We start from the raw sequence: 27,772 nt of genomic DNA on the forward strand, positions 1-27,772 counted from the left end.
CCGGTGTGATATGAATAGGTCAAGGGAAAAAGAAGAATGGCCCCAGATGTTGGGTGTTGATGAGAATTAAATAATAAATATATCAGGGAAGCAAAATCCATAGAAGGTCCTTCCAGCCTGCTGAGGTGCGAATGTGGCCCCAGAGTTTATGATTGGCAGCTTCACTCTCAGAGCTATAGTGGTGTGAGGTGGGGACAGCCAGGGTGCTTAGCAACGGACTCGCGTCATAATCAAGGGACCACGTCAATTATCAAGAAGGTGGCTTTGTTATGAAAATGCCTCTGGCTCTCCTCGCCCTTGCTCCTGCCTCCCACTGTCTGCTAGGGGAGGGCAGAGCACTAAACCTTCCCCGGAAATGGGGTCTTTAACCACCAGAAATACAAGAAATACAATTATTTTCCTAATAAGACACCCAGTCTGTAGCATTATGATATAGTAACACAAAGCAAAGAAACACAGCCCCTCCTGCAACATTCTCCTGTGTTTTCCCGAACACAATCATTTGGAAGAAAGCGTTTGCATCCTTGCTTTTCAATTTCACTCTCTAAACACTGCCTGGTGCCTGCCTTTTCTCCGTCTGGGGTGCTTATTGTTTAATTTAAAGCATTTAGGGCAAATGTGTGTCTATCTTTCCATTTTAATGCCCATATAAGCCAATCTGTCATCTTCGCCTTGCCCGTAGCAGGGTGTGGAGGAGCGCCTGGTGAACTGGCTGGCGGGGACCTGAGTTCTGACCTTAGCCTCACTGGGGGACCTTACGCAAGCACTTAACCTCTCCGTGTAAATGCCGACACCTGTAAAATATGGGGTCAGCGGATGATTTATTAGGGCTCCGCCAGCCCTAGCATTGTATAATTCAACGGCTGCCTCAGAAGATAGCCAATAAATGAGCGCTGGGCTGGCCTGCTGCTTCTTGCTTGCAGTCCCGAGACCCTATTAGCTGTGATCCATGATGAAATGAAGGGCTGCCAGGGCTGGACAGCCGCTGTGGACTGAGAGCAACCAAATGGAGGGCGTCCTGACAGGGTTGAAGGGGGTCACGTTATCCAGCTGAAATTGCTCTTGATTGCAGGTGCACAATGATCCCACCTCCCATCTCTCTTCAATTCTTCATCACTAAGTAGCGTTAGTGCAGACCGAAAAAGGGGAGTGGCTAAGAGACTGGACAGACTGGGCTGTGACTTTGAAAAAGGAAAAGCTTGTCCGGTGGGGAATCTGATTCCCCTCACAGCCTGGGGATTCTCACCAGGTCCAATTGCCTTCTGTGTGAGTCAGGGGTCTCCAGAGGAACGGAACCAGCAGGAAATAGGATTGTCTGACTTGGTTTATTTGATTGGCTTACACAATTAGAGCCTAGATAGTCCCACAGAAGCTGTCGGCACGCTGAAGAGCCAAAGAAGTTGGTTACTACTCCCATCAAGAAGCAGCAGCTGAGAGCCAGAGAAACCAACGATAGAGACTCCATCTGAGGCCAAATGTTTGAATGCCTCCCAGAGAGCTGCTGGTTCGAGTCCATAGGCAAACACGGAAGACGCTGGCATCCACAGACAATAGCAACAGCAGAAAAATGCACCTCATGAAAGAGTAGACTCCAGCCCCTTCTGCTTGAAGACTTTATTTATTTGTTATTTACGTGTGTGAAAGAGAGAAAGAAGATGCAGGCAAACACATGCCGCGGCACGTGGGTGGAAGCCAAAAGACAACTTGCAAGAGTTGGTCCTCGACTCTTCCAGCTTGGTCCTAGGGACCAAATCCTAGGATGCACAGTGAGCATCTTTACTAAATATCCAGAAATCCTGCCACCCCTTTCTCTGCTTTTCCATTCCATCCCAACCTCATCCTGCCCAACCCATAACACACCCTGGCTGGGTCTCCCTAAGTCAGTTCATACCCACATACCGATATTCTCTGGGAACACCCCCTGACAAGGCACACCCAGACATTTGCCATGTGTTTTACTATGGATCCTTCCGGTAAAACTAACTGCCCCGTTCTCCGCTCACACACAGCTAAAATCATCCTTTTATCTTGGAATCAGGAAGCCTAAAGGCTCCTGATTTTGCCTTGCTATAGTGTCGTGAAATCTCCAGGCTTTTCCTAAGAAATGCCTACCCTGTCAAGAACAACTGCAGAGGAAGGGGTGGAGGTTAAGAGGAACCTGAGGAAACCCAGTGACTAAATGTCTCCACCTCTCATGCTCCCACCTCCGTGTCCACTCTCGCCGCTCCACGCAGCTCCCTTGGAGGAGTTCCTCAGGACAGCAGGCTCAGAATTCAGACTTTTAGATTTAGACTCTGCAAAAATTAAATTAAGAACTTCAAAGACTTATGCCAAGTAGTAAGGGGGAAGTAAGAAGTAAAAGCCCTGGATGTATAAATCTGGGGAACGCAATGTATTTGATTCCTCAGGGAGTCCTAACTGAAAGTTTCCTTGGGCACCAAGAGCCACGGGTAGCCCTAGCGAAGTGTTGTGGTGTGCTCACAAAACTGATGTGTAACTGCTTTTGCTCGCTCTCTCCCTCCCTCTCCCTCCTCTCACTCTCTCTCCCTCCCTCCCTCCCTCCCTCCTTCCCTCCAATCCTTTCCTTCCATCCCTCCCCCTCCTCCAATCTCTCTGTCTCTCTGTCTCTGTCTCTCTCTGTCTCTCTCTCTCTCTCTCTCTCTCTCTCTCTCTCTCTCTCTCTCTGTCCATTCTCCTCTTGGATCTGCTTCTTCAATGTTTCACCTCGCACTGGCCGCCTTCTTTCCTGTGGTCCCGCCTGACAGAAGGTCTGGCCCTCCACAGCACTGGCATGTTCTCTCTCCCCTGTTCTCTGCCTGCAGAGTTCACAACCCACGACTGTGACATCCTGTCAGCAACCATGACAATTCCTCCCACAGTCATCCTCCCAAGCCTCCACGAGGTCAGGTGGCATTTGGTGCAGACTCAGACATCCCGCACGACTTTCCTAAGAACACCCACTAAATGCGCAACCATGGGAAGAGGGCAAATATCAGACGGGATAATCCCCCAAATGTCAAACAAGATAGACTTCAAAGGGAGACTTGCTCATCCACCGGGGAAACTATTCATGATTGATGCTTCCCACCAGCCCAAGGGCAGAGACTCAGTGCTGGAACCCGAGGTCAAAGGTCAAGGCTCTGACTTGCACGTGTATTCTAAAATTAAAATTATACAACTTGGCGGGAATGTGATTGAACTTAATTCCAAGGGGGGCACGAACCGAGGAAAGCCCAGTCAGAGCTAATTGCTATAGATGACATCCAACAGGCAGGGTGACTGCAAACAGCAGGAAGCCTGCTTTGTAGCTCAGTCTACATCCACAGGGAGCTACCCGATCCCTAGCCTTCTGATAATTGTTCATTTCAGTCCCGTAAATGGAAAGGAAATATGCATGTTCTCTTGGACTTCATTGCCAACACTAGTGCCTCAAAATAGAAAAAAAAATGGCTTTGGAATACAGCAAAATGCTAGTTTTCTTCATTTAAAAATAAATGTGCCTTTGCCCTGAGGTTTACAGCAGCTACCTCTTTGATGGGGTGTGACTTGGGCTACACCTCCTGTATCATCTTGCAGCCTTGGAGATGCCCAGTCACAGACAGTGAAGCGGTAGGCAAGCAGGAGCTGTCTGTGGATCAGTGGCGCCACCTATGTGTGGACAGTCAGAGTGCAGGGAGGAAGTGAAGACGGCATTGCATGTGTAGCAGAATAAAGGTCCTTACAGCTGTCCACATGCAAATGTCTGAAGTGTGTGAACCAAAAGGACCCCGCTGACATGATCAGAGATGGTCACCTTGCTGGCCTGTCTAATAACAAGTCTGTGAAAGCCAGAAGCTTTTCCCAGCTATTGTCCACCAAAAGGACACGGACTAGAAAAACAGAGATGCCTATTGCAGCTTTGAAGACAGAGGAGGCTGTCTGAAGATGGAAAGACTGAGACTCTGATATTTGTTGGGTCCAAGAGGCTGAGTGTTTCAGTAGTCCTAATGTGGTTTAGAGACAGCCATTGCGGACTACCTGAGCCACCTCCTAGGAGCCAGTCTAATAAATCCCCATACATACATCTATGTGTGTGTGCAAGACATGATATATAATGTATGGCACATGATATATAATATATAGTATATGCAATATATTGTGTTTAGTATATTGTATATGTATTATTATATCATGTGTTGTGGTGTATAATAATAGTATATGATAATTATCTATAACATAATTGTATATGATTTATAATTGAATACTGTATAGCATATATTATATACTTTATAGCATGTATCTTGTATGTTATTTTCATATATTTTATATTATATATATTAAAAGGGGATTTATTAGACTGGCTCTTATATAGTATATACATATACTCTATATCTATTTATATAGTATATATATATATATATATATATATATATATATATATATATATATAGTGGCTGGGCAGTGGTGGCACAGGCCTTCAATCGTAGCACTCAGGAGGCAGAGGCAGGTGGTTCTCTATAAGTTTAAAGCCAGCTTGGTCTACAGAGTGAGTTCCAGACTGAGAAACTCTGTCTTGAAAAAAAAATATGGTTTAGTATATATACTATATTTAGTTTACAATATAGTTTATGTGATATATGATATAATATGATTATATAGTATATATACTATAGTATATATAATATACATTCATCCAATCAATTCTGTTCCTTTAGCTAATCCTAATACACCTTCCTGTGTGGTTCTCTTGAGGTACATACAAAACAAACTCACTTGGCTTTGCCAGTGATTACCCGTGAAGTCCTATCTCACATTGGCTGGGCTTGTGGGGGATCCTCTGAGATCACCCTCCCTCCTGAAAGCAGACAGCCATCTTGGTGTGCACATCAGAACCACTTAGGGAGTCCTTAAAACTCCTGACGCCCAAATTAGACATCAGTTCAGTGACATCACTTTCTGCATATGGAACCATGGATCCCCCAGCTTCTCAGTCGTTCTTCATACAACTGGAGAGAGAAGGCGTGACTATTCCCACGGGCCTATGTTGCCCTCATGTGCGGCTCATGCTACTGACTCTCATGCCTCCTTCTTGGTGACCTAGACAGGGCTGTGGAGCTCCGTACCATAGACTTGCTCTTCCCTTTCTAGATTTCTTCCTTTGAAGACTTAGCTTTATTTCTAACTGTGTGTGTGCATGTGTGTTTATGTGGGGGGGGGTGAGGACAGTTATCCATGGAGGGCAGCGGAGGGGGTCAGATCCTCATGGAGCTGGAGTTACAGATGGTGATGAGCTGCTGATGGACACTGGAACCGAACTTAAGACCTCTGCAAGATCAGTACACACTCTCAACCGCTGAGACATATCTACAGTTCCCGTTATGTAGACTTATCTATTCTCCTCCCTTCCGTGCCTCTGGAGACCTCATTGAGGATCATCTGGAATTTTAAATCATTCACTAAGACGCTGCTACGTGAAGAGTGAGCCACGGCATCATAGGACAGTTCTCAGCCTGTGGGTCACACATCAGATATTTGCACTACAACTCATAACAGTAGCAAAATTACAGCTATGAAGTAGAAACAAAATAGTTTTACAGTTGAGGGCCACCACCACATGATAAACCAGAGGAAAGGGTCACAGCATTAGGAAGGTTACCAATGAGGTAATGCATGACCTCAGACCTTATGCTGGTTTTCCAACAGCAAATCTGCATTTTTAACATGACTCAATGTGACAAGAGCTTGCTTTAGCTGCCTCAACATCCCACCTCTCACCGAGAAAGCCCCCCAGTGTGGTTACAGATTAACATCTGGCGTGCCGGTTGCCTCTGTAGGGACTCTGGGGTCATTAGTTGGAATGTCCCATTTTCTCCAGCAGAAAGTGCTTGAGACAGGTCTATTTGCTACTCTCGGGGAAATACTGCTATTAATTACATAAAAACTCATCTAAAAGCTCAATTCTGGAAGACCCTATTTCCCCTTTTCTTCTGCTAGGAAATTAAAAGACCAGTGACCACATGTAAGGTTTTTGCACCAAGTCCCTCAGCAGGTTGGCCTAGGTCTCTTCCAGTCAGGCTGACAGTAGCTGCTCCCGTGAAGCTCAGAGCTGTTGAGAGGCTGGAGCCAGAATCATTTTCAATATGAGCCCTCAAGGGGAAAGTCTGTCACGTCCCCTGCAGCCACCAGCATGTTCCCTAGCACCTCTTCCTGATCTCATAGGCATGCTTCATTTCAGTGGCCAAGTTCACACCATGTCCATTTCAACCCACAATGAAAATTAAATGGCTAAATATAGATTATTTTATAGTAAACTTCAAACACTGCCTGATTAGAGAAAACCATTTTCAAAGATTCTTGCTGGAGGAACTGTGATTAACTAATATTTCTCTACTGGCATAACATTATTTTGAGAGGTTCATCCACTTGTTGAAAGTATCGGGAGGTAGACCAGTAGACTCTGGGACACCAACAGAACAGTAGGGTTAGGACATTAGCAGAAGTCCTCCAAACTCCAGGGCTTCCTAAATCTCCCTGAGAAGGAATCAATAGATTCTTTATTTTAGAAACTCCCAGGCCAATGTTTGATTTTCTTCTGGAAGATATCAAGTAACCAACATGGTTTAACAAAAGCCCCTAGTGAGTTTTAGCACCAAGGAGATGTGGACATTTTGTTATACCAATCTCATCTGCCCCGACCCAAATCCTTCAGAAACCACCTCTTCTCACCTCGGACGGGTGTTCTTGCTCCCAAAACCCTCTCCCAGGAGCCATTTGCAGGCGTGCAGATTAACCCCTTCTGTGTACAGCTATCTTGCTAGTTCTGAATCATTCACTTTGCATTGAGCCTAGTTCTTCTTCCAAATGTAGAATGATTACATGTTTTGCCCTTAAGGTACAAACTTTATTACTTTTCTCTCATTTTCAAAGTAAATCTCTAATCTGCTGAGACAGAAAATGTGGCTTCATTTGACGAGAACTTGGAATAAAATTAAAAATTCAAAGATTGCCTACACAAAACTATTAGGGGCATAATCTTTTATTTTATTTTATTTTTTTTATTTTTTTTTTTTTTTTGGTTTTTCGAGACAGAGTTTCTCTGTGGCTTTGGAGCCTGTCCTGGAACTAGCTCTGTAGACCAGGCTGGTCTCGAACTCACAGAGATTCGCCTGCCTCTGCCTCCCGAGTGCTGGGATTAAAGGTGTGAGCCACCATCGCCCGGCGGGCATAATCTTTTAAAATTTAATTTAAATGAATTCTGTCTGCTCCTGTTTTCTGTTTCTATAACAAAGTACCTGATGGTTGTTAACTTATAAGGAAGATAATTTTATTTAGCTCACATTTCCAGGGGTTTGAATGTATCACTAGCTTTTGCCTAACTTCAATGTGGAGCTCATGGAGGGTGTTAACCCAGGGCAGGAGTTGCAGAAAGGATGGTGATGATGGATGCTAAAAAGAAATCTCACGGCCGGGTGGTGGTGGTGCACGCCTTTAATCCCAGCACTCGGGAGGCAGAGGCGGGCAGATCTCTGTGAGCTCAAGGCCAGCCTGGGCTACAAGAGCTAGTTCCAGGACAGGAACCAAAAGCAAGCTACAGAGAAACCCTGTCTCGAAAATCAAAAAAAAAAAAAAAAAAAAAAGAAATCTCACGCTAGCTCAGAACTGAGTATACTAGAGGGCTATTTATTTAGGGATAGACTCACAGATCACAGTCCTCTGCTGGAACGGAGAACAGCAATCGAATCCAGCAGCCAGAAGAGAGAGCTCACACTTTACATCAGCATTTATAATATAAGAGGCCAAGCCCAAGAGGGAGGGTAATTTAAAGGCTACTGGATGAAGGATTTCCCGCAGCAGGAGGGCATATGTACAAATGGGACCAATTTCGAAGAACTATGGGGAGGTGTCAGGATCCTCGTAACAACCCATTCTTGTGGGAACTGATCCAGTCCCTAAAGGCCCACGTTAATTCCTTCCAAAGATGTTTCTCCCATCGCTTAGTTACCCTCTGCTAGGGTCGAGTCGGCCACCTACCTATCTCGAAGAATCTGCCATGTCAACTCCATCACTCTGAAGACCATGCCCCCAACACATTAACTACTCCAGAAAAGCAGCATCGAAACCCTAGTAGCCCTGCCTGAAGAATAACCGGGTGACCGTGTCAGGCAGACAACCCATGCACCCTGGAAAAGAATAAACACAGCCACAACCTCCCATGCACTGTCCTAAGAGTAGCCATCGCTTGCAGGTTAACAACACACCCCTTCCCATAATGCACTCAGAATGAAATTTCGTAAGCATATTTTTGTTTACCATGTACTAAACTTGTCTGCCCTGTGCCATTGGAAAATATTATTCATGTAAGTTTTATCTAAGTGATTTGATTACATTTTTCTGGGAAACCCTTCATGGACGAGTTCCATGTCTTTGCCCATAATCATAATTATCATTGATTCAGCCGTTGGGAAGGGTTTCAGAGGTCCCCAGTCCAGCCTTTTAATCCACTAAGATAACAAATGTATGTAATAGAGTTTCTCCTCTTCAGGATTCCACAGTCTAGTTAACGAGCCAATATTTTTAAAGAAATGGCATTAAATAAAACGAAAAGCACCTTTTATCAAGTGTATGACTGGCTGGACCACATGCCTCTGAAGATGCATTTGCGTATGATGTGTATATGTATGACGGAATGCCGGCAGGTGGAGGGTGGGTTTAGCACAATATTGAGGAGAAGTCAAGGAGAGAATTCAGGGAGAGAGAATAGATGAATGAACGCCTCCTACTCAGCTAACCTTCCCTACTCTTACACGGTCCGGTGCTCCAAATCAGGGAATGGTGCCGTCCACTTTTAGGCTGTGCCTTCTCTCACCAATTAAAGCAGCCAAAATAATCCCAAAAAAGCATGCTCATAGCCAAGATGATCTAGACAGTCCTTCACCGAAATTCTCTTTCCAAGTTGTCCTAGCTTGTACCAAGTCAACAATTAGAGCTGCCCTAGTACTGTATAGCAGTGTGTCTCCACCACAGAGGAGAAAAACAACAGGCTCCTGCATTGCTGTAAGACCAAAAGTCCAAGAAATTTAAGTCACATCACAGACCCATGAGAAAACGTTCCACATTTTTAGCTACTTTAGTATGACATTCTAGTGTCACGCTTGCTTCAAAGGCACGCCCCCAGTAGCCTAGCTCCTCCCCCCTCATGTTTTCACCACCTCCTCATAACACCATGTTGGGGGGTGGGGGGAACTGCTTGTTCGTCCTGGTTGCTCAGAACCAAAATAATCACACAGAAACTGTATTATTTAAATATATATGTATATAAATATATACTGCTTGGCCCATTAGCTCTGCTTCTTATTGGCTAACTCTTACATCTTAATTTAACTCATTTTTATTAATCTGTGTATTGCCACATAGCTGTGGCTTGCCGGGTAAAATTTTGGGCATCTGTCTCCAGCAGGGCTACGTAGCTTCTCCCTAACTCTGATGGAGGAAGGTCATTGGTTAAATAAAGAAACTGCCTTGGCCCTGATAGGAGAAAATTAAGTAGGCAGAGTAAACAGAATAGAATGCTGGGAGGAAGAGAAAGTAAGCAGCTCAGACTCGATAGCTCTCCTCTCTGGGGCAGATGCGATGAAGCTCTGACCCAGGATGGACGTAGGCTAGAATCTTCCCGGTAAGCGCACCTTGGGGTGCTACACACATTATTAGAAATGGGCTAGTCCAGGTGCGAGAGTTAGCCCAGAAGAGGCTAGATATAATGGGCCAAGCAATGTTTAAAAGAATACAATTTGTGTGTTGTTATTTCGGGTAAAGCTAGCCGGTGGCGGGAGCTGGGTAGCGGAATGCAACCCGCAGCTCCTTCAACATAACTCCTCCTTCTTTCTCCCAGCATTCAGTTTAGTTTTCCTTGCCTAGCTAAGTTCTGCCCTATCAACAGGCCAAGGCAGTTTTCTTTATGAATTAACCAATCATATTCACAGTGTACAGAGGAAAATCCCACATCAACACCGTGAATGAGAGTCAATCTCAACATGGGAACCTTTGAAAGACGGTCCAGATCCAAACAGAATCTTAGTCATTCAGTAAAAAGATCAAAGGCCAAAGCTGAGAGTAGAAAGGATGGAAAGGAGCCAGGCAGTGGTGGCGCACTCCTTTAATCCCAGAATTTGGGAGGCAGAGGCAAGCAGATCTCTGTGAGTCCAAGGCCAGCCTGGTCTACAAGAGCTAGTTCCAGGACACCTAGGGCTGTTACACAGAGACCCCCCCCTAAAAAAATAACCCAAAAAAACAAAAAGGATGGAAATAGACAGGAGACAGGTAGGAGATGGGTCTGACTGGGTGTAGCATTTGGTATTTTTCTTAGCCTGATAACACAGCTCATCTTTGAGAAAAAGATTTCACAGTTCTGGGGTTCAAGGGCAGGACACCAGCATCAACTCAGGTCTGCTAGATCTCTTGGGAGGCTGCAACAGTACATGCCAGTGGGGCATCACATTGCCAGTCAGCATGCCAGAGAGCAGTTCAGCCTCATGCTTGCCATGACTCACAGGCGCTCAAGGCCCCCACCATTGTCACCACCATCCCTTCCCAGTGCTGCTCCCCTAGTGACCTCAGCTCTCTTACCACTTCCACTCCCGGGGACTAAACTCCCAACATGTGAACTCAAAACAATATCCAAATCACAGCAAGGAGCTTGATTCACTCACTAATTCGTTCATTCATTCATTCATTCTTCATTCATGCATCTCCATTCATTCTTAATGCTGGGGATTGAACCCAGAGCCTAACACATGCTAACCAGGCATGCGCTGACACATGCTAACAAGGTATAAGCTGACACATGCTAACCAGGTATAAGCTAACACATGCTAACCAGGCACGAGCTGACGCATGCTACCCAGGCATGAGCTAACACATGTTACCCAGGCACGAGCTACCCAGGCACGAGCTAACACATGTTAACCAGGCATGAGCTGACACATGCTAACCAGTCATGAGCTAACACATGCTAACCAGGCACGAGCTGACACATGCTACCCAGGCACGAGCTGAAACATGCTAACCAGGCACGAGCTGATACATGCTAACCAGGCATGAGCTAACTTTGATGCTGTGGCTTGAACCTCGGGTCTTGTACCTGCTAAGCACATTCCTTACTCTACATCCAGAGCCCCTGAGGATTTTTTGACCAGCACAGTCTTCAAGGCCGAGTTAGAACAGAAGAAAGAGCCCTCTGGCAGATGCTACTGCTGGCACCGCCACAGCTAATAGAATTTCATAATAGAACCAAGAATAAAGTTAAGGCCAGCAGAACCACTGGGACATGAGGAATGGGGACACGGGGGTTTTGTGAATAAGTACAGGGCTTGAGGTCAGTGGCTGGAGGCGAAAACAGCCCTTCCTGGACGACTGTGAAGGCAAAGGGCCCTTCAGGCTGCTGTCACCAGCCACTTAGATAAGCACACTTTCTGGGCATAGCTGAGATTGGCCTGAGCCGTGGAGGAAGGCTGGGAATAGGAAAGGTAAAAGGATAGGAAGAAAGGAGAGGATGCCTCTACCAGTCTGAAGTCCTAATGGCTTATTCCCTGTGGGCCACACTGGGGTTTCAAGGACAAGCTAAGAACGCACTTCCACGCACTTTACCCAAGCAGCTGCTCAGTGCTGGGCTTTTGTTGTTTGTGGAAAAACTTTTTGTTTGTTTGTTTATTATGTATACAGTGTTCTGCCTACAAGTATGCTTGCAGGCCAGATGAGGGCACCAGATCTCATTACAGATGGCTGTGAGCCAGTTTGTGGTTGCTGGGGATTGAACTCAGGACCTCTGGAAGAGTAGACAGTGCTCTTAATCGCTGAGCCATCTCTCTAGCCCCCATGGAAAGTCTTTTTTAAAAGATTCCCCACCTCTTTAAGACTTGGCCCCACAGCCCGCACCAGTTCTGTAAGTACGGGCTCCCCTGTTCAAAAACTAAGAGTTTCAAGACAACAGCATCCTTGAGCCAAGCGAGGGCTCCTTCAAAGCGTGCAGCCTTGTGTGGCTGCATGGGAGATGCTGTCCTGGGGCACTGCCCTGCCTGTGGTTGAGTGTCAGCGTCGCAACAGATCTGATTTCATCTCACATCCTTGCTGCATTGTGACTGAGGGTGCGCACACACCTGGAAGAAACCTCACCCTTCTGGCACTCCTCCACACCCCCTCTTCTCATCGCCCTGCCACACCTGAGTGTTAGTCTCTAGAGAAAGGTCCCAATTCCGTCTCCTTGCTCCTTCCGGCTCCAGCTGCCTTGAGATTGCATTCACCTTCTGATGAGATTTCAGTCATGTCACCTACTCGTAGGAGTCACAAGAAGAGACAGATACAATGGTCTTCCTGGCATCATTATTCCTAATTGATTTCAGCATTGGGGGCACCCAGGGCATGGCTAGCAGGTCTCTGGTCACCCACGGAGGGTCTAACGTCTGACACACTTATTGCAGAGGATTTGGGCAATCCGGAAACACTGAGAGCTCACTGCTACCTCCCTATGGTGGAACCCCACTGGACTACAGTAGCAATGCAATTGTTGTGTTATGGGGTTGCATATGGTATGTTATGATGATGCTTCTACCTCTGAGGAAGCTGAACCCCCAGCCCAAAAGTTAATTGATTCCTCAAGACTACACAGCTAGATTGATAGATTTTTGTGAGTGGAGAAATCATTGTCCTGAGTTGTATACTCCCTGATGACCCCACCAGGCTCATAGACATTTCAATCCAATGGTCGCACAGTGGCCCTAGTTAAGGATCACAAAACCAAACCAAAAGTCATAAATCTGGGAGATTAACTAGTAAAGATCAGACAGGGGACGTGGGTAGAGGCGAGAGGGATGGGGAGAAAATAAGAGGGGGCAGAGGAGGGCAGATGGTCAGAATACATTAGGTACCCAGATACATGTAAGATGGTGTCAAAGAAAATCAATAAAAGAAAAGGAAATTCATTCCTGAGGAGATAAACGAAAGAGGACTTTCCTCTGTGCTCTGAGAAGAAACAAAAAGATATCACAGCTATGACACGGCACAGTCAGAAATATAACTCAAACCTTCCATTCCTGTCCCAAGCCGCCTGCTGTCCCTATGGTCCCTGTGGAGGACCCCAGACTCCGTATGTCCTTGTCCGCCGAGGAACACTTCATGAACACAGCCTCAGGCCTTGTCCCAGCAACCATTTTATTTGTACACGAAGGCATCAACCATGATTTCTGCTTTCCTCCAAAGGGAATAACTTTCTAGCTAACTTTTCTCTCTTGTTCTCTTTAGAGACAACCCCGCTACCCAGTTTAACCTCAAAACTCACACAAATTCTCAAGATCTAAAGACAGCTATAGAGAAAATTACCCAGAGAGGAGGCCTTTCTAATGCAGGTATGTGACCCAGATTCGGGTAATTCTACCTTGTTACCATGGTGCGCCTTCTATGTGGTTGTCTTATAATATTCTATATTGGAGGAGGAGGGAAAAAATAATCCATCAAGAAGTGACACGCAGCCTCTGCATCTTTCCAAAAGTGTCACCATGGATTCGGGTGCAGGGATGGTCAGACGCCGGTGCCTCAGTGGCCCTTGCCTCTGTGGCTTGAGGCCACATTCCTCGGGACTAATAGGACAGCTGTAATGACCATGTCATAGTTGGCCTATAAATACCAACCAGTTAGCACGAGGTCTGTCACTCTGGAGGTCCCTTCAGGGGCCTTGTTCCCATCAAAGTTGTTGTAACGGTGACTATGCCAAGAGACGCAAGCCCTGTGTCTGAAGATGAGTTCTCTGTGGCATCTGAACCTTCAGAGGGGCAAGTGGCCCTAGAAGTTCAAGCCTAGCTCTCCATGGGGCAGCCCCAGAAGTTCCACTGTACCTGTTCACCCAGAGGAGACTGGACAAGGGGGTGGGGTTTACACCAACCATCTTCGAAGGCTGCGGGGAAGGCTGGTTCTACTTTAGGGAAACTTCCAAGCATTTAAGGCCAAGGGAAGTCAGATGCCAGTTATGGTGGCATAAATGTACGGAGCATGGAGAAAAACAGCAAGCAGAACTAATATCCACAGAGCATCCCTGGAATTATAAAAAGTCTGAATAATGAGTTCCCTCCCTCTCATATCTCTCTAGTGACCAGAACATTAATATTTGGCAAGCGCAGAACCCTTCACAGCAGTGCAATGCTAAATAACACTAGCTGAGTCACTGAATCCTTGTCTGCAAAGCCACGCTCTCTGCATCATAAGCATGACAGAGGAGACTGCATATTTGTGTTCAATTTATTGGTAATACAAGCAAAATTCCAATGAGAAAACCTAGCGAGGCTCTCAATTCCTGATGATGTCACAGAGGTGTCCTAACGCAGTGGTAGACATTTGCAGAGAGCGATATGTTCTTAGTCTGCCTCTGCATCATCCGGGAATCCAGGGATGACTGAGGTCCATGGGAGTTGGTTCATAGAGGACCATAGGAAGGGCTGAAGAGGCACAGTGTGGTTCAGGCATTGAGAATGACTTCTCAAGGTGCTGTTCAGAGCAAGCGACAGTAAGGGAGCCACTACTTCTTCCAGTGTCGGGAAAGCTGTTCTCAAATCCTGACGACAAGGACTTTTCATGAACCTGCTGCAACCGGAAGGCAGCCATGACGAGGAAGCTGTATGCACAGCTCACAGCACCAGTGCCATGCCCTACCCTCCCCATTCACACACACACACACAAGTTCCCCCCTCACTCCTCAACACCATCAAAGCTGCCAACCAAACACAGCACCAAGAAGCCAAATATACCACAGTTTCCCCAAGTCACAGCCTCTGCCTCCCTTTCATTTCCTAAACCTCCTTCAAGAGAATCAACTTGGGGAACTAAGATGAAGCCCAAAGTACAGGCCCAAGGGACTATGGGTAATGTAGCTTTCAGATTTCAGCCTCTCATTTCAAGGTGGAGAGAATGGATGTTGAGCACTAGTCCACTTAGGCCACCATATTTAAGACTGGATTGAGTCAGAGATCTTATGGCATCTTACAACTCATGCACTTGACTATGGTTGCTTAATATGCTGGAAGGGACTGCTGGGCACTTTATGCCTCGGATTCTCAAAAGCCACGTTTTTCCTTTATGACGGGGTCTCTGCAGCCAGTTCACAAAGGGTAGTCTAAGGCATTTCTCCAGCAGTTTTGGATGCAACCACTTGTAGCTTTCAATCGACAGGTAAGACTTTAAGCTAGGGGAGCCAGGATGCTGAGCAAACCCAGGAGAGCACCGAGTACAACTGTGTTGACGCTAGAGTCTAAACAAGGCGACTGTTACTGAAATGAGAACCTGTTTGGGAATCTCCTAGCAACTGTGGCCTTTTATATATTCATATACACAAGGACTCCCTTTGGGGAACACACACACAGACAATCCATAGGATCTAAGTTGAGAGCTATGCTATATGCTATGTGCAGCCACGCTAACTCAAAATCAGAGCGGCTGTCTCAATATGCACAGGACCTATGGCTTTCCATGATAAAACTAGGGAAATTCTGGAAAGCAGGAAAAGTGGGTTGGATTAGTTGAAAATGTCCCGAGGCTCTGGCCCAGGGTGAAATACGCACGTGAGAAAAGCGTGCCACAGACTCCATCATTCCACACGATTGTGACGCTCAGCTGAAGCAGATGTTAATCTGGAAATCTAGGCCCCAGGACACTGAGTGACCTACAGGACTGGTAGTTGTCACAGCTAAGGCTGGAATCCAGCCTCTCCATTGCTAAGAGGTATATCCCTTCCATGGCCAGCCAAACCTATACCCTCGGACTTGGACTATAGAAAAGACATCACTAACCATGGAAGACAGCTGGCCACACAACAGCTGGAGCACTGGGCCCACTCCGGCTGTAAGAGGTCCGGATGAGGCTAATGTCACTCCAAGTTGTGACCCCTCCCATCCCGTGTTCTCAGACACAACAGAGAGTGTTTAGGGGCCTATAAGAGTCTAATACTGTTATTCCCCCAAGGCAGAAAAAGGGGCCCTTTGACCTCATGGAAGTCTGCCTCCCCTGCTTGCTAGGCCCTAAAACCTTCTCTTTTCCAACGGGAGACAGTTAGAAGCTCTGGGTTTTAAAGTGAAGCTAAGGAGAAACTGTACAACATTGGGAAGAAGCTGACTGATGCTGCACAGGACACCTAAAAATAAACTGATTTTTTTAATGTATAAAAAGAAGAAACAGCCAGATGGTGGTGGCATATGTCTTTAATCCCAGAACTCGAGAGGCAGGACAGGAGGATCTCTGTGAGCTCGAGGCCAGCCTGGTTTACAGAGAGAGTTCCAGGACAGATAGGGCTACTCAGAAAAACCCTGTCTAGATAGATAGATAGATAGATAGATAGATAGATAGATAGATAGATGATAGATAGATAGATAGATAGATAGATAGATAGATAGATAGATAGATAGATAGATAGATGATAGATAGATAGAGCTAGATGATAGATAGATAGATAGATAGATAGATAGATAGATAGATAGATAGATAGATAGATAGATAGATAGAGCTAGATGATAGACACACAGACAGAGATAGGAGGAAGAAGAAAAAAAAACTGAAGTGGGAATGAGCTTGTCTCCTAGCCCTCTTTGTACTGTTGTGATCTGTTCCTGTTTTTGTAGTTACCACAATCACTCCAAGCACAAATTTTCCTTTTCTTCCAGGTCGTGCCATCTCCTTTGTAACCAAGAACTTCTTTTCCAAAGCAAATGGGAACAGGGGCAGCGCTCCCAATGTGGCTGTGGTCATGGTGGACGGCTGGCCCACAGACAAAGTGGAAGAGGTGTCGCGTGTTGCGAGAGAGTCTGGGATCAATGTCTTCTTCATCACTGTCGAGGGGGCTGCGGAAAGGGAGAAGCACTACGTGACGGAGCCCAACTTTGCCAGCAAGGTACAAAACTGCCGAGGGGCCCACTCAAGGGCAGGAGCCTCTGCACTCTGAAAAGCTCTGATGACCTCAGAACTGTTTGCTAGAGCCTTCAAATGGGCATGAAACCCATGAGTAAGGAATGGGACGTCCCGCAGGGGAACTGGAATTGTCTTTTCAAAGCCAACACTTATTCTCACTGCGTACTCAGAAGCTTGCGAGCAGAGGGCAAGAGCTGCATCCTCAGTGTCTCATTTAAAATGTCCCCTTGCTCCTCTCATGGCGCCGGGGAGCCTGGTAGACTTCACACACCCATGCGCACGCACGCACGCACGCACGCAGGCATGCAAAGCGCGAGCTTCATAGTACAACTGAATCCATCTGATAAAGAAAACAAAGGATGTCTACGCTTCCCAGATCAAAATGGTCATGTTCCTGTGATTCTCTTGGGTGGCCCCACACTTGCCCCGGGGCCTTGGCATCCCAGAATTACGCCTTGATACCCACACCACAGCTCTCACCCTCTGCTATTTCCAGCCCTAAACCAGCTCCCAAGCCTCAGATAATACTGCGCCACTGGTCCATTCCCCTTTTGAGGTTCCCCAGTTTACTCCGAAACATCTGTCTGGGGTCCATGCTCCGAGTCTTTCGCCATTACCCATTGCTGCTGGGGTGCCCTGGAATGGTGCCCCAACCTCCCTTCCTGGCCATGCCTGCTGTGACCTCCACATATACACGCTGTGTACCCGCCAAAACCTTTCCCCTCCACAGCCAGCACCACCACTGTCTCCTGCCATGATTTCCCACCGGCTGTCTCGTGGGATTCCTCCTCTCCACATACGAGCCAGCCCTCGGCTCCATCCCAGTATTCATGCGCCTAGGCTGTGGAAAGTTTCATGAACCCCATTTCGGTTTTTATACATCAATAAGAAAATATTTTCTAGGAAAAATTTTAGTTATTTCTTGCTTAAAATAATTTTGTCGTTAATACCAGTTCATTTGTAGTCCTGACATCAGACTCTGCCAGATCCCCAGAGGTCTGTAGGCTCGAGGATTGAAGCCCACTCTCAGGACACAAGCCTCGTCATTTCTAAGAACATACTAACCAACTCGCTCAGGCTTTATTTGCTGTTCCCTTCCATTTTTTTTTCTTTTTCTGGAACAAGCTTGGGCACAGACAAATAAGCACTCATTTGCCTGGAGGCAGGGCTGTTGTGGCCGGCAGAGCTTGGAATTTAATGACAGATAAAATTGATGCTCCCATCTCAGGGACTGGAGGATGTCCCTGCACAGCTGGCCCTTTGTTTCATGATGAGGGGGTCCCACATCATCCCACACTGTAGGAGTGTCATGTGACACCAACCCAAGTGGCCACTCAGCAACTGTGAATCCCCTCCCTCGGGGTGCAGGGCTGCCCTGGGAACATCTCTGTTTGTGTATCAGAACAAAAGCTTTCTTTAGTCCATCCCCTGTGATGGTTGGTACCCATAAACACCCCACTTCTGGCTGATTTCCAGTGCAAATGAGTTGAGGAACCAGCAGAGGCATAAATATGAAGCTAAATCAACAACGCACATCTCCCTATGAGTTTGCTCATCTCACTGTAAGGTAGGGACTCAGCAAAGGGGACTGGAGTGAGCCCAGAGGTTACTGGAGGAGTCTTGACCTCAGCAGTACCCAGACAGAAAACTGGACTAAAGTGTACTGTAAAGTCTAACACAGGAAGTGTGACTGTAAAACCTGCCTGGTGGCAGGCTGAAGGACTTGACCCCTGACCTGGACATCTTTCCTTTCTGCCTTCCAGGCGGTGTGCAGGACAAATGGCTTCTACACCTTCAACGTGCAGAGCTGGCTCAGCCTTCAGAAGACCGTGCAGCCCCTGGTGAAGCGGATCTGTGACACAGACCGCCTGGCCTGCAGCAAGACCTGTTTAAACTCTGCCGACATCGGCTTTGTTATTGATGGCTCGAGCAGCGTGGGGACAAGCAACTTCCGCACTGTTCTGCAGTTCGTGGCCAACCTCAGCAAGGAGTTTGAGATTTCAGACACCGACACGCGCATTGGGGCCGTGCAGTACACCTACGAGCAGCGGCTGGAATTTGGGTTTGACGACTATAACAGCAAAAACGACATCCTCAGTGCCATCAAGAGGGTGGGGTACTGGAGCGGGGGCACCAGCACAGGGGCTGCCATCCAGTATGCCCTCGAACAACTCTTCAAGAAGTCCAAACCCAACAAGAGGAAGATAATGATCCTTATCACTGACGGCAGGTCCTACGATGATGTGCGGATCCCGGCCATGGCTGCCTACCTGAAGGGTGAGCACTCCTGCTATAAGCGTGGGCACAGCGGAGTTTCTGGAGGTAGAGGAGCAGGGTCCTTGATGCACAGGGGGGAAACTGTCTTTTTATGCATTGGCTCTGTCTATGGCTTAAGGAAATGTGAACAGGGAGCTGGAGAGGAGGCCCAGTGGTTAGCATTTGCTGCTTTTGCAGAGGACCCGGTCTCAGTTCCCAGCACCACATGGTAGCCCACACCCACCTGAAACTCTAGTTGGAGGTATTTGACACCTTCTTTCGATCACTATGGGCACTTCACATGCAGATGTACACAAACATTTATTTATTTATTTATTTATTTATTTATTTATTTATTTATTTTAATGTTTACGATCATGGGGAGAGTGTTAGGGAGAGAACAGTGTAGGCATCTCTGAGAAGGGGACACAGACTCAAATGGAGTCAGCCTATTGGTTCAAGTATCCTTGGAAAACCCAAAGCCTGCAGGCAATGAAATAGTAATCCTTTCTTTTATACCCTGTGGCCTAAAACTCCTTCCACAGGGGCATAAAGTAGCGGGGGGGGGGGGAGGTGTGGAAGAGTGGGATTTGATTCTATTCTCTGAAAGATTACAAACCTCTAACTTTATTAACTCCAAATCATGTTTGTACATTTTACAGAATAATGATGCTTTTAAAGAAATGCAATATTGCAGGTGGCTATTCATTTTTGTTTTGATTTTTTTTTTCTGGGAGATATTTATATATAAATTCAGGCTGGCCTCAAACACAGAATCCTCCTATCTCAGCCTCCCATGTGCTAGGATTATTAGGACATGTTACCATACCTAGAGGCAAAATACTGTTTTGGCAATGATCGTTAACCAGATCTTGGTCTTTTGGGGGAAATCTTGATTCAAAATATTTTTAAAGGATTCCATGCCAAATTTCCTGAGGTTCAGTGGATACAAACACTTACTGTGGAAGCCTGGGCATAAATTTGATCCCCCAAACCTACATAAAGGTGGAAGGAGAGAACTGACTCCTTCGCCCACACGCTCAGGGTGTGGCGCATACATGAGCTGGGTCGCGTGTGTCCCCATGTATACCCACACTAATAAAAATAAATAAATAATTTAAAATCTTAAAAAGCCAAAAAAGGTTTTAAAAACATGGAAGATGAACAAAATCTTTTATAAAATTTACAAGAATCTCAATTGCATGGAAACATCTCCTGTACAGTCCATGGACATAAAGTTCTTGTTCGGAGAAATGCTGTGAAATTAGAGCAGGCTTGAAGGAAGCCTCAAGTAATGAAGGTCAACCAAGAGCCAGACATGGTGGCTCACGCATCCCAGCATTCCAGAGGCAGAAGCAAACCGATCTCTGTGAGTCAAGGCCAGCCTTGCCTGCATTGCAAGTTCTGGGCCAGTCAAGGCTGCATAGTGAAACCTTGTCTCAAAACACTAACAGACAAAACAAAGGAAACTGAGTGGTTAGCAATCGCTAGAGACCTAAGCAAGGGCACAGAACTCCGTACCACGGTTGGCTTTGTTGTTTTGTGCCTATGTGTAATTGAGTTGCCTTCTAGAATATTATATATACTTTTATAAATTTATTTATGTATTATTTTATATGAATGGATGTGTTTGTCTGCATGTGTGTCTGTACATCATGTGCATGCAGTGCCCTTGAATACCAGAAGATGGCGCTATATACTCCAGAACTGGAGTTAGAGACCTCTGTTAAGGGCTTTAATGACATGGGGTTTCCAGTCTTAGTGCCCAACTCTGAGATTCAATATGAAAATGCAATAAGTACTATGTCCCCTGGAGTACCAAGTCCAGCCAGGGTGACCATCTGCCCCTGTTGCTCATGGAAATTTTCCCCAAAACAGTGGTCCTGGGTTCTAGAAAACCCAGCTTCTATTGCTGTTGTGTAGTTTTTTTGAAGCACGATTAATAAAAACTCAGAGAAATTGGGGCTCAGCCTGAAGGTCAAAAAAGCAAAACAGCCAGCCACTGGCTTTTACCTTGACCTCAGTCTGAAAATGGTGATCCTGCCTCCTGGAATCTCAGAATGAGACTGAGGTTGAGAGCTGTCTCCTACCATTTTATATTCCTCTCTAGTTCTGGGATTAAAGGCATGCACCACTGGAATTAAAGGCGTGCAACACCCAGTTTCTGTGGCTGCTGGGATTAAAGGTGTGTGTACTGCTTCCTGGTCTATAAGGCTGACCAGTGGGGCTGTTTATTCTCTGATCTTCTTGAAAACTTTATTTATTAAAACACATCTGAAATGCCACTATAGTTTTGACTGCATAAAGTCTTTCTATCTTTAGTCAAAGGCCCACAAACAGCAAAGCTGTTCTGGCTGCTCCTTGACAACACTGTAAAACCCACAGCTGGCTCCTTGCATCCTAGACAATAGAGAGAAGAAAAATGGGAACCAGCGCAAACCTGGAGTGAAGCAGTCATTTCTCTTTGCTCCATTCTGTAGCTGAGATGCCCAGTATCAAGTCGTCAGGAAGAGCATGCTCTCTGAGACTCTGGGTAGCATTGTCCTTACCTCTTCTCAGTCTTGTGGGTTCCTCATTCTGACCTCCATCTATTGACGCTCAATGTCTGTGTTGGGTTCCATCTCTCCCTCCTTTTTTTAAGGACCTAGTGGTATTGAATTAGGAGCACATTCTCTTCCAGCATGACCTCATTGCCACTTACTTCCTCATTATGTCTGCCAAAGACCCTATGCTCAAACAGGGTCAAAAGACTATAAGCTCCTAAGGCAACAGCTATATGACTTTTGTTGCTGTTGTATAGAGTGATGTTCAAATTGCTTGTTGAATGAAGAGTCACACTTAGCTTATTTCTAGAAATCAGAGCTTCACTGGGGTTCTCTCGTTTGTTTTCTTTGGCATATTTCTGATTTGGGGAATCCAGAAGGAAAATATTCATTGCTATCCCTTTGCCCAGGACGTTGTTTCATCCCGTCTTTGTGTCCACAGGGGTGATCACATATGCAGTAGGCGTTGCATGGGCTGCGCAGGACGAGCTGGAGGTGATTGCCACTCACCCTGCCAGGGACCACTCCTTCTTCGTGGATGAGTTTGACAACCTCTACAAATTCATCCCCAGGATCGTCAAGAATATCTGTACAGAGTTCAACTCACAGCCTCGGAACTGAGTTCAGGGCAGACAGCTGGTCGTCTTAGTGATCTTGGGACTATGCGCCAGCATTGCCCCTCTTCGTGGGGCATAAGAAGGGGGCAGAGCTTGGGTAGGGCTGGGAGAAATACATGCATTGTAACTATTTTTTTTTGCCATTTGGTGGTTTAAATGCTTCAAAGCCGGCCTGTTAAAAAGCTGGCCATTGAGTTCAAGGTTGGGTCCAAATGCTGCACTGTTGGGCGTGTGCTGAAGAGTTCACAATTTGACGGCCGCTTATATCCAGAAGACGGCTGTCATGGCGGGTTTGGATTGAGCTTTTCTGAGACGTTTGTTTTTATTTCTCATTAGAACTATGTAATCTTCCATACGTTTCTTTTTTTTCTTTTTGTCTTGAGGTGGTAGGTGTGGTTTAAATAAATGTTTAAAAAATGACATGGACTTTTTCTGATCGTGGGATGAGAAATCTCTAGGTGTGGGGGGCATCTTCTGCTATTTCTTTTTTTGAAAAGAAAGAAAGAAAGAAAGAAAGAGAAAGAAAGAAGAAAAGAAAGAAAGAAAGAAAGAAAGAAAGAAAGAAAGAAAGAAAGAAAGAAAGAAAGAGAAAAGTCAGTACTAGAGCCGGGTATGCACTAAAACAAAGAGGGAGGAGCTTGACTGAGCTTCGTCTCCTCCGCCAAGGACTGGTCTATCGGCTTGGGAAACACGCATACAGTTCATGCAAAGGAATGTTCAGTGATGAACAGGGAGCACATGTGTGCTGTCGGATAATGCTCTTGTCCACTGTAAAGATTTATCACTCGTATTGGTTTCATAAAATGCTGATTGGCCTGTAGCCAGGCAGGAAGTACTTGTGGGGCGACCAGATTAGGAGAATTCTGGAAAGTGGAAAGGCAGAGACATCACAAGCAACACACAGGGGAAGTTAAGATAAAAATGCCTTACTGAGAAAAGGTACCGAACCATGTAACTAAACATAGATAAGAATTATGGGTTAATTTAAGCTGTAAGAGCTAGTTAGTAATAAGTCTGAGCAGTAGGCCAAACAGTTTATAATTAATACAAGCCTCTGTGTGTTTATTTGGGACTGAACGACTACAGGACCAGGTGGGACAGAAACTTCCGTCAACACATGTCTATAATCCCAGCTACTCAAGAGGCTGGGGCAGAAGGATCACAAGTTCAAGATCTGATTGGTCAACTTAATGATACCCTGTCTCAAAATATAAAACAAACATATAAACAAAGAGGACCAGGGTGTGTGTGGCTCAGTGGTAGAGTACTTTGACCAGCATGCACAGAGTGCTTGATTCTAACCCCAGCACTTAAAAATATATTAGGAAGTGTCCTAAATGAAGATGACTACTAACTAAAGCTTTATTTTATGAAAATATGTGGTGGGATGGAGAGATGGTTCAGCCTTATGGGCACTGACTGCAGGACACCCACAGTGATGTGTGGGTGCTGGAGGGAGGAAAGTATTTCAGGTGGGGGAGGTGCTATGAAGCCGGGATATCCTCAGACTTGTCTGTGCGTATGTTCGAACTAGCAGAAATAATGACAGGACTCAGAGGGAAAGAAAAATAGTGATGAAAGCTAAGGTGACTGGGGATGGGCTGAAGAGAGCGGTCACAGCACCAGACAACAGCCAAGAGAGCTAAAGGAAGCTTGGAAGCAGGGGCGGGGACAAATGAAGCGAGGGGCGGCAGGGGCGGGGACAAATGAAGCGAGGGGCCAGTTCCTCTGCGAGCTTACCCAGGGCGAGGCTTATGGAGAATGGGGTCGTGTATACACAGAGTGGTTTGCACATTCAAACATGGGAGGCTTGGCTGCAACTTCACCGTGGGCGCCGAAGTCAGGCCCAGAGCGGCAGAAGCAGGATGGCAGTGAAACCCTTAGAAACAGCCATCCAGACACATTTAGACCCAAGCCAGAACATTGTGCAGACATGGAGACAGGCAGGTCAGGGGGGCTCATTCAGTCACGCTTTGGTGGGAGTTCGGAAACCTCACTCTGTCCTTCTCCTGCACTCTGGTCTGCATTTCACAGCGCTCTCTAGATACCTCAAGCTCTGCAGCCAGTCTCCTGAAGTAGCTTTGCCTTTCATAATGTGCTTTCATAGAAAAAACCTCTTCCCTGCCCTCTCTCCTCTCAGAAATGACCCCTGATGGACAGAAGAGAAATGTTCACTGAGCCTCTCTGGGTACCCATGCCGTCTCAACGCCACTCAACCTGATTTCCCCACTTCTGAGAATTTGATGGCCTGTGGCAAAAGTTTCTTTGCTAAAGCTGAAAGCTTTACAGCAAGGATCTGAAAAAAAAAAATCTTTTGGCCACACTGGCAAGGTTCAGATATTTCTTGTTTCTCTTGGCTTTTTAAATACCCTTTTTGAACAGGGCAAGCCCTTCATAAAGCAACTTCCCCAGCTGCTGTCTCAGGGGCCAGCATGAGTTTATAGAAAATACAACCCTCCTGTGTCCAAGAAATTTTTTTCACCTTAAAAGAAGTTTCCAAATAATGTTATTTTTCCAGCCAAAGTCCCAAGAAGGCCTCCCCTTAAATTACAATATATAAATGAATAAGTAGGAAATATTCTTGGAAGCATGAATTAAATTATTTTGGAAAAAGACATTTATTCAGCCAGAGTCTTTGGGGAATTCATAGTCTGGTGGGAAGCACAGACAAATGAATTAAAATCTATAATTACCATCATGGGGTTATGCACTGAATGCATGACTAGAGATTACAAACAATCTCTTAAGAAATGGAATTGTAGTTATGGCTGACCGTGACAGTTGTAAACCAAGCTTAATGCCGAGGCTGCATGCCTTAACTTGCCTCAACCGTTTGCTGGGGAAGTCTTCTTATTTGGATCTCACAGATCATTCCTTTAAGGTCCTGGTTTTCAACCTTCCTAATGCTGCAACCCTTTAATACAATTCCTCGTGTTGTGGTAACCAACCCTAAATTTGTATAATTGCTACTTCAGAACTATAATTTTGCTATTGTTATGGATCATAATGTAAATATCCAGGATGCAGGATATCTGATATGGACCCCCGTGAAAGGGTTGCTCAACAGCCCCCTCAAAAGGGGTTACAACCCACAGGTTGAGAGCCACTACTTTAAGCCATGGCGATGTCTAAGGCCATAGACTTGGGAAAGGCGGATTGGAAAATCAAGCCTAGGGGGCTGTTATGGTTTGAGTATGAACAGTTACCACGAAGGCCTCCTGTGTGAAAGGCTCGGTCCCCAGCTCGTGGATCCAACCAAGGAAAGATGATTGGATCACAGGTCTCTAAACTGATCAGTAGGTTACTCCACTGATGGATTTATAATTTAGTGTCACTGTTTGGTCCTAACTGGAGGAAGCAGATTGTGCAGTGTGACTTGAAGGCTGTCTTGTTCCTGTTCCCTTTTCTGTCTCTTTGCTCCATCACACTCTTGTGTCAGGATGCTCCGCCTCACCATGGCCCAGAGACAAGAGAGAGGGCTGATAATGGGCTGAAACTTGGAAATTAGGAAACGAAGACCCTTACCCACTGTGCTTCTATCGACAGCGACATAAAGATGACCAACGTGACTGCATTGGACATTTTCCAGTAAGCTTGAAACCTCGAAATGGACATAGGATTCCATCAAGTATACTCTCAGGGGCTATTCAATGTACACCGTGAAGAGTCTGTGAAATGTCTGTGCAATGCGAAACGCCACTTTCTCCATCACTCTCCCTGATTCTGTGAATAGCCAGCCTGCTCACTTCAGGTGGGAGGGTACCAATCTATTCCACGGCATCCCCACGCACACAGGGTTCATAAGCTCTTACATACATGCCCTTCAAGGGTCAGACCAAATGCCAGCTCCCCTGCAGAGTCTCCTCTGGCTTGCTCAGAGGGACTACGGTTCTGGTTCTCTCTCCTCATCTACCCTCTCCTGATCCACAGGCGCCCGTGGTCCCTTCCCATTGGACACAACCCTCACACATTACCATAGGCACAGAACCCAGGAAACAAAATCTTTGTATCTGATGATGGTACCCAACACAACGGCACAAGTAGAACAAGAGGCAGATGCTCCTTCTAGGAACAGGATGGCTAAGAGGGAGTCTCTAATTCTACCCCAGTTCCTTTTTTCCATTGTCTTCATGTGCAACTCAGGTCCTTTACCACATGATACGATTACTGTGTTTCTAGGACCAAAGTCCCTCATGTTACACTATGAGACTGACTCTATCACGTGGCTACCCTGGTTCTTCCTTTTGTTTCCATTACCCTAAAGCTGAACATCCTTTATTGTGTTTAGTTTTTGCTTGTTTATTGGTTTTTGAGACAGGGTTTCACTGTGTAACAGCTCTGGCTATTCTGGAACTTGCTCTGTAGACCAGGCTGGCCTTGAACTCACAGAGAGACCCGCCTGCCTCTGCCTCACAAATGCTGGGATTAAAGGCGTGCGCCACCACTGCCCAACTTGTGTTTAGTTTTATAACTTTCATTTAACAAACATTACTAAGCCGGGCAACAGGACCAGTATTAGGCTAAAAAGATGAATGAGACCTGGTGTTTGTCCTGGACGCTTGTGAGTTCATGTAGGAGACACTCAACACACAGATCACGTCTTGCTAACACGACAGCAGGCTGGTGAACATGGGGAAATTTTGCCAGCTGGGTTTTACGGAAAGAACCCATTGCATTCGGCTAAAGGAAAATGGACAAAGAGGAGACCATGTGAACGGGGTGATACGGTGCACAAAGCTGTGAGGGCTGAGGCTCCCCATTGCACAGACAGAGCCTGCACAAGGCTGTGAGGGCTGAATCTTTTTCCATTGCACAAAACAGAAGCTCAGTTCAGTCTAAAACTGGAGTAACTCACCGTCTCGAAAGCCAAACACAGCAGAGTCTCAGAAACAGGATGAGGGATGGGAGAAAAACAGGAAACCAGGTCACCTTCTTGTCACACCTTTCTCCGCAATGGTTCTCATCTGGACACTGGCACACAGCTCTGCTGAGAACCAACAGAGGGAACGTCCCTCCGCTTAGGGACCAACTTCAAGACCCAGGGCCCCAGTGCTAGCTGGTGCTCATTTTACATAATCACTATTTTGTATTTATTTACTTAAGACAGGGCCTCCCAGTGCAGGTCTGGTTGACCTAGAACAACTATGTAGACCACGCTGGCCTCGAACTCACAGAGATTTGCCTGCCTCTGTCTCCCTGAGTGCTGGGATTAAAGGCACGCATGACAACCATATCCAGTTATTAATTTAACAAAATTTAATAAGCCTGATTTGTTTCATTTTGAGGTGGTCCTATGACGTAGCCCAGGCTGGTCTCAAATACCTGATCCTCCCGCCTTAACCTTCCGCGTGCCTAGCCTGCAGGCTCGCACCAAGGAGCCCGGTTCTCTGGAAGTTCTGTGAGGCAGCAAGCTGAATGCCAGTGAGTGTATCCAGAAAG

General features: G+C 46.1%; 1 protein-coding gene across 1 annotated transcript in view; it reads left to right on the top strand.

Moving 5' to 3' along the window:
* Positions 1-22,744, top strand: part of Vit (vitrin) — a 119,532-nt gene extending 96,788 nt beyond the window's left edge. The window contains exons 11-14 of the mRNA XM_075955552.1: positions 13,273-13,376; positions 16,674-16,900; positions 18,681-19,194; positions 22,159-22,744. Coding sequence (XP_075811667.1) covers positions 13,273-13,376; positions 16,674-16,900; positions 18,681-19,194; positions 22,159-22,337 — 1,024 coding nt within the window. The 3' untranslated portion in view covers positions 22,338-22,744. The remainder of the gene's footprint in view (positions 1-13,272; positions 13,377-16,673; positions 16,901-18,680; positions 19,195-22,158) is intronic.
* The last annotated feature ends 5,028 nt before the right edge of the window (positions 22,745-27,772 follow it).

The sequence above is a fragment of the Microtus pennsylvanicus genome, chromosome 21, assembly GCF_037038515.1.
Source record: "Microtus pennsylvanicus isolate mMicPen1 chromosome 21, mMicPen1.hap1, whole genome shotgun sequence".
NCBI lineage: Eukaryota > Metazoa > Chordata > Mammalia > Rodentia > Cricetidae > Microtus > Microtus pennsylvanicus.